Here is a 12135-nt window from a genome sequence, read left to right as displayed (position 1 = left end):
TCACCATATTTATCCATGCTTTGAGGGTCTTAATCTTAAATTTATAATTCCATTTTTTTCTCCTTTTAAATAAAACAGCTCAGTCTGCCTGCTAATCTCACAACATTCATGATTTCATCATTTAAAATAACTACTGCTCATATTAACAGCATCAGACTGGTTTGCTCCTCTAACCTTCCTCCTGTTAAAGCTTTAAATATGAACATCTGAACAGCGCCCTCTGCTGGAGACAAATATTATTTCCTGCTTGTAACAGTTGATCACGTGACTGTGATCCACGAAAGTGAAACTAAATTTCGACACTTTAAACTGAGCTGAGACGCCATCACAGGGCGTCAGATCTCTGCTGAAAAACACACATTTGGAGGATTTTAATCAGACGGTTCAACAAACAGCAGTTTGGTGAGTTACAGATACTCAAAGATCAAATGGATGAGAAACTTCTTGAAAGTTTCCTGAGCTGCCACGTGTGCTCAGAGACTTTCAGAGATCCTGTGTCTCTGAGCTGCAGCCACAGCTTCTGTTCAAGCTGCCTGCAGAAATTCTGGGAACAAGCTAAAAACAAAAACTGTCCCATTTGTAAAAGAAGATCCTCAAAGGATCTTCCAGTTGTGAACTTTGCTCTGAAAGAACTTGCTGATTCATTTGCTGGCAGACAGAAAGCTGGATCATCTGAGACAGAAAAGGGAGAGAAGACATTAATGTCAGTGTGCAGTAAACACCAAGAAGAGCCTAAACTGTTCTGTGTGGATGAAGATAGAGCTGTGTGTCCTGTGTGTGAGTTTTCTCTCCATCAGACTCACAAAGTGGTTCCTGTAGAAGAAGCAGTCAGTGACCTGAAGGAGCAGCTGAAATCTGCCTTAAAGTCTCTGCAGGACAAGAGGAACAAATACAAACAAGTGGAGGAAACCTACAATGAAGTGATTGAACACTCCAAGAAGCAGCTGTTGTCCACAGAGAGGCAGATCAGAGCAGAGTTCAACAAGCTCCACCAGTTCCTGAGAGAGGAAGAGGAGTCCAGACTGGCAGCTCTGAGGGAGGAAGAGGAGCAGAAGGGGAGGACTATGAGCAGAGAGATGAAGATGATTGAGGAGCAGATCTCCTCTCTGTCAGACAGCATCTCTGCTGTTGAAGAAGAGCTGCAGAAACACAGCGTGCCATTCCTCAGCAGTTATAAAGCCACTCAGAGCAGAGCCAGAGCCCAGAGCTCACTGTCAGATCCACAGCTGCTCTCAGGAGCACTGATAGATGTGGCCAAACACCTGGGAAACCTGTCCTTCAGAGTGTGGGAGAAGATCAAGGAGAAGCTCCACTTCAGTCCTGTCATTCTGGACCCAAACACTGCACACTGCTGTCTCTGTCTGTCTGATGATCTGACCAGTGTGAGACAAGGAGACACAAAGCAGCAGCTTCCTGACAATCCAGAGAGAAACACTTATTCTGACACTGTTTTTGGCTCTGAGGGCTTCAGCTCAGGGAAACACAGCTGGGAGGTGGAGGTGGGAGACCATCCTGTCTGGAATGTGGGTTTAGTTAAAGAATCAGCTGACAGGAAGGGAGAGCTTCTTGCTTCACCAAAATATGGAATCTGGGCTTTGCTGCATCGCAGTGGAAAATACACTAATTGTGATGGTCAGCCTGTGACAGTGAAGAAGAGTCTCCAGAGGATCAGAGTCCAGCTGGACTATGACAGGGGGGAGGTGTCCTTCTACAACCCTGAAGACATGACTCACATCTACACTCACAGACACACTTTCACTGAGAAACTCTTCCCATTTTTCAGTGTTGGAGAATCAGGAGACGCCAAAACCTGTGATATCAAAATGTGTCAGATTTCACAGTAAAGTGATTCTTTTTTAACGTCTGTGTGGTGATTTTTTTATGTGTGTTGTTTTTTCTTTAGGCTTAAAGAATCCGATTTTAGCACCAATGACATGATGGGACACATCTTTCTGTTTTATATAATGTTCAGGATATTCCCAAAGCACACAATGAGACTTTTTGGATCACATGTAGATTTTCTTTCTTTTTCAGCTGCCAAACAAAACTGTTTTCATTTGTTACTTTCTGATGTTTTCACTTGAAAGCATTGAAGTCATTTTTATTGATCTTTTTGAAGCAGATTATTGATGCTGATATAATCATTGAGCTGCTGTTTGTTTCCCATGTGTGTCAGTACAGATTACTGTTCACTGTCTGACACAGAATTACATTTATTCAGTGATATTCAGGAAATGTCTTCAATTGTGTTTGTCATTGTTCCAAATTGATCTTTGTCCTGAATGTTGAGTCTAAATCACAGTGACTAAAAACTAGAGAGAAAACTGCAGATTCTTGATTCCAGCTGCAACTAAAGACTATTTAACAAAATCATCTGTTGATGTTTTAGTCAATGAAACAGCAGAAAATGAGTGATAAAGACACCAAAGGCTCACATATGAGTCCATGTTCTGTATGTCTATGAACACAAACACTGATTTGATCCTTCTTGAACATTGATGCTGTTAAAGTTGCTGTTTGTTCCAGTGTGTTTATGTCAGCGTCAGCTCACAAAGATTTATTGTCTCTATCAGACGTTTTGTTCATGCTTTCTTTTCCTGTTCTTATCCGGGGGTTACAGCAAACATTTGCTCTGTCATTGATTATTATTTTGCTCCACAGCAGCAGCAGAGCTGCTTTGTTGTAAAGGCTCATAGAAATTATTGATCCAACTGTCTGAATTCAATCTGGCCTTTGATTTTGTTGTGTTGCGTTCATGGAACTCACAGCAGTTACACAAAAACCAAAGGACCTGTTTCCATATCACAATATTTGAGCCACTGAGGGTTATTAGTTTTCTTTAAGGAAGGTTTTGCTTTGTTTGTTTTTGCCTTTTAAATGTTTACAAACAGATGATAAAGTTTTTTCTTCCCTGCTAATCTCCATCCACACTCCAGTCCAGTAGGTGGCAGTAATGCACCTGTAAGTTGGCTCCATTAAATCCATAAAGAACACAAAGGCAGCCAACAGGATAAAGTTTCTATAAGGAAGTTTTTGTGTTTTATAAAAAAATGTTTTGTCTGATTATAGCAAACTATAAAGCAGCTAAATAAGTTGCAAAAATCTATTTATTAGTGTCTGACTTTGCTGATACTTCCTGTCAAACTGGGATGCAGTCATCAAAGTCCCACTGCAGTCAATAAGCTCATTTCTGCTGGCCTAGTAGCCATGTGATCGGCGCTGTTCATGGTACAGCACTGTAGACGTGTCCCACGTGGCCTGTGACAATTACCAATAACATTCAGGATTAAATGTATCATCATAACATGTTTTGGCATCTAAAATGACACCCACTAAGCAAACAACGCTTTCTCACTGCTTATAACTGTGCTGGTGTAACCTCGAGCCTCGAGGCTGATGAGAAATATTAAGATGTTTATTTTTAATTATTAGGTAATACAGTTTTCCTGGGCATTTATTAACCTGTGTTCTGTGTTATTATTAAAAACTGATTCAAACACTACACAGTCTTATAGCAGAGTACATGATTTGGATTCAAAGATATTTCTACTTGCTGCAAAGTATTCACAGGAGTAAATATAGTGTCAAAACCACAGTTGAGTTTATGTAAGCCTCCATTTCTTTTGGTGGATCCAGTAAATGGCAGAATACACAGACACACACACACACACACACAAAATGCTTCTTTTGACTGCTCCCTCATTCACAGGGTCATTTGGCAGATTTATATCCCATCCTGACACAACTCTCCCAGGGATGTGTGTTAGGGTTACCCACTACACTGACAAACAGCAGCTTGTTAAAGGTGAAAGGGCACACAGCCACTTTCATTGTCATTTTAGTAACCGTCAACATTTTGATTTTAGATTTTATTCTTTTAAATATCAGTAACCACATATTTTTAAATCAAGGAGCACAGCAGAATGCAGGACATAACTAAATAAAAATAAATAAACTGTTCCACCATCTTCTGACATATTCCCCTGATAACAGCCTTTAGTAGGCTGAGACCTGAATTGTGACAGATTTAAAATCGATCTGGGGCCTAATCTACCTCGAGAGTAATGCAACATAGATTTAAACCTTAAAACTTGAATAACGTTGGTTGCCAGGCTCTGAATATATTTACATGTATCCAGTTCACTTTAATGGTCATATCTTTATTCTATTACCTGCCTCAGCCTTTAACTTACTTTTACAGCCTTTATTCCATACTTGGCCTTACTGATGGGCAGCTTGTGCTCATTCAGTGAGTACAGCTGAAATATGAAAGAAGCCAGAAAACAGCTTTTTTAATAGAAAATGAAATCATGATTACATAGCAAACATTAAAAGTCACCCAACAGCTTTCTAAGCAATCATTCCCCTCTCTCTATTACAAGCTCTGATCAGGAATCTGCAGAGCCTTCATTTGGTATATGTTGGTGCTCAGAGACATCAGGTTCACAATAAAGCGAAGCCGTGGGCTTGCCTGTGACTCGGGGGATTTACCACCATTAAAACAACCGGTCGCAGTTGAAATGCGGTGGACAGTAAAATCTAATTCTTAACAGCATTAAATGTAGCTGTTATTCACATCACGCTAAAGCCCGGACTTCGTGTTATGTAGACAAATGACGGCTGTGCTTTTCTTGGAGGATTCAGAAAGCTAATGCTAAACCTAACAGTGTGGATATGCACGGACATGTCTCATTACTTATAGTCTGTATATCAGTAAGCTAGCTCTAATCTGGGAAGAACTGAATGGCTATAACTTTTTTTTTTTGCCAAAGTGAATGAGGGCTATTTTGTCCACGTTCATATCAGACCGTTAGCTCGCAGCTATCACGCAGCTCAAGCGCTTTTGCTAATTTGGAGCTAGCTAGCTAGCGTTACTAGCAGCCGATGGGTAACGTTTGTTCACAGAATTTAACCCGGTGCTAACAAACGCCCTCTCTTCTCATATGTTGTGTGGACAGTGTGCATGAACTACACATTCAATGACTTCGTTGCAGTGCTCTACACAAATGCTATCCTCCTCTCTACTGGATGCTAACGCTAGCCGACTAGCTACCGCGACTGTGTCCCTCCACGCATGCGCGGCTTCCGTAAACAAGCTTTGCAAAAAAGAAAACAGCACCAACTTGTGGCCTGGCATAGGAACTACATCGTTTTCATTGTTTCACGCGTCATCGTGTACAGAGATTGTTTCTGAAACGCCACCGTGTAAACGGAAGGCTGAAACTCGTGGAAACGGCATCATTTCCAGTGTAAACGGGGCCTTAAACCTTTGCCTCTTATCCACAGGTTTGTGTAAGGACGTATGTAGGCTGCCATGACAGACTGCTACTTCCGCTGTGCGGGTTTATACTTCCGGTTATCCAAAGTCAGCTGCAGAGTTAATGACAAAATTCGGCTACGTTGTGCTGTAACAGGCGCCTTTATTAGTTGGAACATGAGCTCGGGTTCAACTTGTGCTGTTGTCATTTCATCAGTCAGCACATTTTTTCAAATTATTTTATTCTGTAAATTTGTTCTTTTTCCCCAAAATTATACTGCCCAGTTGCACATCCTGTTACTGTATATTTTCCTTATGTTTTAAGTTTTCATTTAATGTACAGTCTCTTATTTATTTTTTTTACGTAACTTTATTTATAGTGTGACACTACAGCATACAGCGTACACAAAGCTTAAACAATACAATTCATACTGAACAATATCTATCACTCCTATATTGTGTAATATTCTATATTCATCCACTAGTGCAATACTCAGCAAGTGCTGAGAAATGAATTTGTAAGTCATATAAAAGTACAACACTGTTTGTAAATGGATATGTTTGAATGCATTCTAAGCTTGTATCAGTTGTAATGAAGTTGAATGATTTCTTTGTTGTAGGTGGGTGAATAAGCTTGGTCTCGCCTCGATTCAGTATGAGCCAGCAGAAGGGAACGCTCCAGCCGGTGAGCACCCGTTCCAATCACACATTTCTGTTCCTGTTTCTGTTGTTAAATGTTTTTTTATATATTTTTTTTTCTTCCTGCTCTCGGTGGAGACAGACACATTTTTCTCTTCTCCCCAGCCTTCCCTATCTACCCCTGCTTTTTGCTGCTTCACTGCTTAGAGCATCTCTTTACACATCCCTGAACTGGAAATTAAATTATGGATCTGGTCAGCTGGGCTCTCAACACTACTGATGGCCAAATTCTTATCACGAGGAGATTGGGAGAAGGGGAACCCTGTTTCCTTTGGTCCGACTACACACCCGGCTGGCTATGTTCTGCGTGGTGGAGTAGAACCAAATTCGGACTATTGGACTTCTGAGAGGTAACCAGAAAACTGTAAGTCTGTCAGCAAATATATTTGCTGACAGACTTACAGTTTTCCTTCATAATGAAGGAAAACTGTAAGTCTGTCAGCAAATAGTTCTGACGGCCTGAACCAAAACAATTGGAGTATTTGGAGTTTGGCTCCCAGACGGCCTTGGATGCTGTCTGTCTAAATCGTCTCTTGGAGATGTTTGTAAACAGATGCTCTTCACCCCACCCCCCCGCCCCGTGGTGTGACCTTTATGAACTGGTATCCTGGCAACCAAGGCTGACTGTACCATCTTATCATGAACATTATCATGTACGTAGTACCAGATGATTTTTTTGAACCTACCTATCCCTGTGTATCTCTTTCTGTTTTCCTGCTAAAGGTAGCGCCGGTAAAACGGCTGGACGACCTCAGACACCTGCCCCCCCCTGTTTGTGTTTGTTGTTTGGGTGTTCTGGTTATATGTTTACATATAATGACAAATAAAGTCTTCTTGAATCTTGAAGACTTGGTATTTCCAAGATGTCACTGTTTTAATAAATTAGTTAATCAAGCCCTGTGACAGACTGGAGACCTGTCGGGGGTGTATCTTTCCTCTCACCTTATGGCAGCTGGGATGGGCTCCCTGCAGCCCTGAAGTGGATAAGCAGAAGAAAATCTTTTTTTCATTGTTTTAGAGCTCTTGAGTGCTTTTCTATCAAACATCCCCACTTGGGACCCAAGTGACGGTGTCTCTGATAGCCCGACTGGTCCTGCTACAGACATTCGTAACCTACATGTTTGATTTCCTGGCCCACAGTGTACCCACAGTATGCCTGCTGCGAGTGTGAGCTGTCCTGCTGGGATCCTCCCACACTGGGTGGCTGTGGCTCAGGAGTTGGAGTGGGTAATCTACGAACTGGAAGCTTAGCGGTTCAATCCCTGGATGGATGTTCAGAGTGTTACAGTGAAGCCAGTGATCACGAAGAAGCTGAAACCACAGACATACCACCACCACCCCCACCATACTCCGAACAGACCCTGCAGGACCCTGTGGATGCCTCCGGCCCACCTGGTAGAACACATGAGGTCAGTAAGCTTTCTGGCTGGATACACAATCACTCCTAAGAGTGAACATTTATTCATTTATTTAAATGTAAGTTAACAGTGACCACAGGCACAGTCTGTCCTTAATAACACTGCGTGGGGTCAAGAGCATTTTACGTTTCCAGTGAGCACAGTTTGTCATTATTACAGCATCCAGGACGTGTAGCACGCACATCTGTGAATGCATCAGGAAGCCTGGACAGGTTTTCGAGCAACACGTGCTGCTCTTTCAGGACAGGCCTTGCTCGTTTCAGCAAGAAGATGGCCCGCCTACCCTTAGCACATTAGCATGACTCTGTAAAAAGTGAAATCATGCTGCTAACTGGCCTGAATGCAGTCCAGGACTTAGACATGCTCAAAACTTTGCTGCTAAACACGAGTAGTAAAGAATTTTTGCTTTTCCAGCTAAAACATTTGGTTCCCGCGAGCTCCGGGTGTTGGTTAAATAATGCTGATGCAACACAGTGGGCAAACATGCACAGACCAAACATTTCTCAAACGTGTTGCTGCCATCAGATTCAAAATGAGCTCATAATTTCAAATTTTAAAAGTCTCAGTTCTAACAGTGCATATATGGTCTTTTTGCCTGTTTTAATATTCGGTTTAGTTTTAAAGACAAACTACATATTTCTTTCCAAATTAAAAAAATTAAGTGCTCAGCAAAATGTGATGAATTGATGGTGAAAACAAAGACTCTTAAATGAAGTGTATTTGTATTTCAGGGCATCCTTCCTCCTCCTTACTCCTCTGCAGCCTCCAGCGAAGCTAACGGTTCGCTCTCCTCACCTGTCAGCACGATGACATCTCAGAGCTCCGCCTCTTCACTCACCAATCAAAGACCGTCCTGGTTGGACCTGGTCTCGCACGCATCTCCTGCTGCTGGGGAAACTGCAGTGCTGTGCTCAGCCCAGGTACACTTACATCAGTGTCCACAGGAGGAGACCGCAGAGGCTGCGAGGCTGGCTACCCAGGACTGGTGACCTGTACAGGGTGTACCCCGTCTCTCGCCCTGTCAGCTGGACAGCTTGTCTAGCAGGACAAGCACAGGCATGAGTCCACTGTCAGAAGATCATTTGTAACCTTCACTAATGCTGTTTCTGTACTGTGATGAATTCTGAAACCTGACTGAAACTCTTCAAATAAACCGTTCCTCTGCAGATGATCAGTTAGCTGTTTTACAACTACTCTTTCAAGAGTCTTTGAGAGAAAAGGAAGGTTGGAGATTGGCCTATAATTAGCTAAGACAGCTGGGTCAGTGATGGCTTTTTAAGTAGAGGTTTAATTACTGCCACCTTAAAGCCTGTGGTACAGAGCCAACTAACAAAGACATATTGATCATATCTAAGACTGAAGCATTAATTAATAGACTTATGTGAGCAGTCTTGTAGGAATGGGGTCTAATAGAGGTATTGATGGTTTGGAGGAAGTAACTATTTAAGTTAACTCAGAAAGATCAATCGGAGAGAAAGAGCTGAAAAGAAATAATTGGGCTTGTTTTTATTTTCTTCAATCAGTGATGAATAGAAAGATGTTTTATGGGGGACTTTTTTTTTTCATAGAGCTGCAAACTCTTTTTCTAAATTAGTGAGACGCCATTTTCTCTCCAGCTTACAGGTTATCTGTTTTAAGCTGCGTGTTTGTGCATTATAACAGGGAGTCAGGCACTTCTGATTTGAGGCTTTCCTTTTCAGAGCAGCCAGAGTCGTACGCAGTGAGGAATGTAAAATCACAGAGCAGTGTCAGCAGAAGCTCAGGTGCATAGTGCAGAGGTCAACTTTCTGCAGAGTCAATCACTACAGATGTCCAAACTTCACGTGGCCTTCAGATTAGCTCCACAACAGTACGTAGAGAGCTTCATGGAATGGGTTTTCAGTGCCAAGCGGCTGCATCCAAGCCTTACATCAGCAAGCACAATGCAAAGCATCAGATGCAGTGATGTAAAGCACGCTGCCGGAGCAGTGGAGACGTGTTCTCTGGAGTGGTGAGTCACACTTCTCCATCTGGCAGTCTTATGGATGAGTCTGGGTTTGCTGGTTGCCCACAGAGCAATCCTTGTCTGACTGCATTGTGCCAAGTGTAAAGTTTGGTGGAGGGCAGGATTGCAGTGTGGTGTTTTTCAGGAGTTGGGCTCAGCCCCTTAGTACCAATGAAAGGAACTCTTAATGCTGCAGCATACCAAGGCATTTTGGACAATTTCATGCTCCCAATTTGTGGGAACACTGTTTCAACATGACTCTGCACCACTGCACAAACAAGGTCCATAAAGACATGGATGCACCAGTTTGGTGTGGAAGACCTTGACCGACTTGCACAGAGTCCTGACCTCAACCTGATGGAACACCTTTGGGATGAAGTAGAGCGGAGACTGCGAGTCAGGTCTTCTCGTCTAATTTAAATGTCTGACCTTATAAATGCACTTCTGGAAGAATGGCCAAAAATTCCCATAAATACAATCCTAAACCATGTGGAAAACCTTTCCCGAAGAGTTGAAGCTGTTATAGCTGCAAACGGTGGGCCAACATCAGATTAAACTGTATGGATTAAGAATAGGATGTCACTCAAATTCATATGCATGTGAAGGCAGATGAGCGAACACTATTGGCAATAGTGTACTTTTAACACAGGCCTCCAAAGCTTAGTACAGTCATGGTTACAGACTCTAGCACCCTAGAATTGAATTTTGAATGTAATTTATTTTCCAATAAAAAGACAATAAAAAGTCATATTTGACTGATTCCCCCCCAAAAGATATGGCAGCAGTTTGCTTTTTATTTCCCAACAATCAGCAAACACAGTGAATATACACTGCTCAGAAAAATTAAAGGAACACTTTGAAAATACATCAGATCTCAGTGGGGAAAGCCATTCGCCTTATCTGTACTGATTATGGGCTGGGTAATGGGTGAGGAATGAAAGCATGCTACACTGTTTGATGGAAATGAAAATTATTCCCTGAAAATCAAAGTGAAAAGCAGCCACTGGTGTGAAGGTCTCTGACCAAACAATCAAACTTCACGATGGTGGCCTTAGGGCCCGATGTCCTCTAGTGGGCCCTGTGCTCACTGCCCTGTGGTGGTGGGTCAGCGATGGTCTGGGGAGGCATATCCACGGATGGACACACAGACCTCTACAGGCTAGACAACGGCACCCTGACTGCCATCAAGTATCAGGATGAAACCCTTGAACCCGCTGTCACTCTGGTGCAGGGGGTCCTGGGTTCCTCCTGGTGCACCACAGTTCCTGGCTTCATGTCAAGTTTTGTATTTAAAAATAAGGGAAATTTTCCACTGCTGAAAATCGAAGTCACTATGTGACGTCATTGCCCAATTTGCATAATTGTTCATTTGCAGTAGTTGCAATCGATATGGCAGGCCGTTTTAAGATAAAATACGTTTCAATCCAGAGACCTGAAATTGATTTATGATTAGACATATTAGTAAATGAAGATATCTCTAATTATATTTTGACTAGACAAAATACCTATTTGAGATATCTCTTATTCCATTCAGACTAGTAGAAATGACGTCAGTGACCTGTTCTTGTAACTGATTGCCCTCCCAGTGGTTACAGTTGTGGAACCACGATGGTGTGCAGGCACGTCCTTAGCTGCGCTTTTTAAAAGAATTATTCAAGTGTAACTGTATTCAGGCCTCAGTTTGTCACAGAGCCAAGTCACATCTGAAACACTCCTGCCTCTGTGGGACCAGCCCATCCTAATCATAATGCAGTCTAAGATTTTTTAATGTGTTCAAATACATAATTGGTTGACTGTGTGTGCAAAAGAAGCTGAATGTGAATAATCATCACATCAGACATGAGAGATTTGGAGGCTTTGATTGGCATGTGATGACTGCATTGTTTTTAGTGTCATTCTGTGAAAGCCAGCTCAGCACACCTGACTTCAACCTTTAGATAAGTTATATTCATTTTCATATCAAATTTAGTAATGGACCAAACCAGTATGAATGTAATCTATAATTCTGGTCATTTTCATAAGGATTAGTATAATTTTCAAACTATAAAAATGCTTTTTGGTCACCAGAGTTTATACAACTTTCATATTTGTGTGGTAAGCATTTAGTCTAGCTTTGCACAAAGACTGTAAGCAAAGGGGAAAAAGTAGACATCCACAAATAACTGTTTTAGATGGCATATGATTGCCTTTATTATTATATAGAATATTACATGTAATATTATTATTATTACCCTACCTCCTTAGCCTGTATTCTCAACCATGAATAAACAGGTTGGGGATGATAGGGTAAGGGGAAAGAGAGGGAGAGAGAAGAGAAACCCCCAACATTCCCCGATGAGCAAGCACGAGGCAGCAGTGGGGAGGAAAAACTCCCTGTAGACAGGAAGAAACCTCTGACAGAACCAGGCTCAGGGAGGGGCAGTCATCTGTCGAGACCGGTTTGGGGGTTTGAAAGGAAAGGCTGAGAGGATTAAAGATGGAGGAAGACGAGGCTAGTTTTATGCAGATTCTTTCTGTTTCTGTTCTTTCTTTTCTTCATTTTTCAGCAGGCTTCATCAAGCCTTGCTTGCAGGTCTTCATTTTTTTGTTTCTTGGTGTCGTGAAGTTCACACTGCACCTCTCTGTGTGTCACTTCCAGTTCATGGAACTTGTCCTGCAAGTCCTTGTCTTAACTTCCTGTTCTTTCATTTCTTCAAGCAATTGTTTATGTTGTTTTGCAGGGCTTTTTCAAGCCTTTTTTGCAAGACTTCATTTTTTTTCTCACTGTTGTGAAGTTT

At 42.0% G+C, this 12135-nt stretch overlaps 1 protein-coding gene and 1 long non-coding RNA gene across 2 annotated transcripts; both read left to right on the top strand.

The window, feature by feature from the left end:
- The first annotated feature begins 308 nt into the window (after positions 1-308).
- LOC115775692 (nuclear factor 7, brain-like) lies at positions 309-2535 on the top strand. Its single transcript, XM_030723167.1, has one exon. It carries the CDS (start codon positions 429-431, stop codon positions 1842-1844), a length of 1416 nt encoding a protein of 471 aa, XP_030579027.1. The 5' UTR covers positions 309-428; the 3' UTR covers positions 1845-2535.
- Positions 2536-5022: 2487 nt separating this feature from the next.
- LOC115775697 (uncharacterized) lies at positions 5023-8471 on the top strand. The gene is made up of 4 exons (XR_004019375.1): positions 5023-5286; positions 5878-5942; positions 7097-7365; positions 8106-8471. It is a non-coding gene; the product is annotated as an uncharacterized LOC115775697 (long non-coding RNA).
- The last annotated feature ends 3664 nt before the right edge of the window (positions 8472-12135 follow it).

The sequence above is a fragment of the Archocentrus centrarchus genome, unplaced genomic scaffold (genome assembly GCF_007364275.1).
Source record: "Archocentrus centrarchus isolate MPI-CPG fArcCen1 unplaced genomic scaffold, fArcCen1 scaffold_24_ctg1, whole genome shotgun sequence".
NCBI classification, from domain to species: Eukaryota; Metazoa; Chordata; class Actinopteri; order Cichliformes; family Cichlidae; genus Archocentrus; species Archocentrus centrarchus.
This window is presented reverse-complemented; position numbering and strand designations above follow the sequence as displayed.

Excerpts from the sequence above, each read along its gene's own strand:
- LOC115775692 (XM_030723167.1), top strand. The coding sequence starts at position 429 with ATGGATGAGAAACTTCTTGAAAGTTTCCTGAGCTGCCACGTGTGCTCA.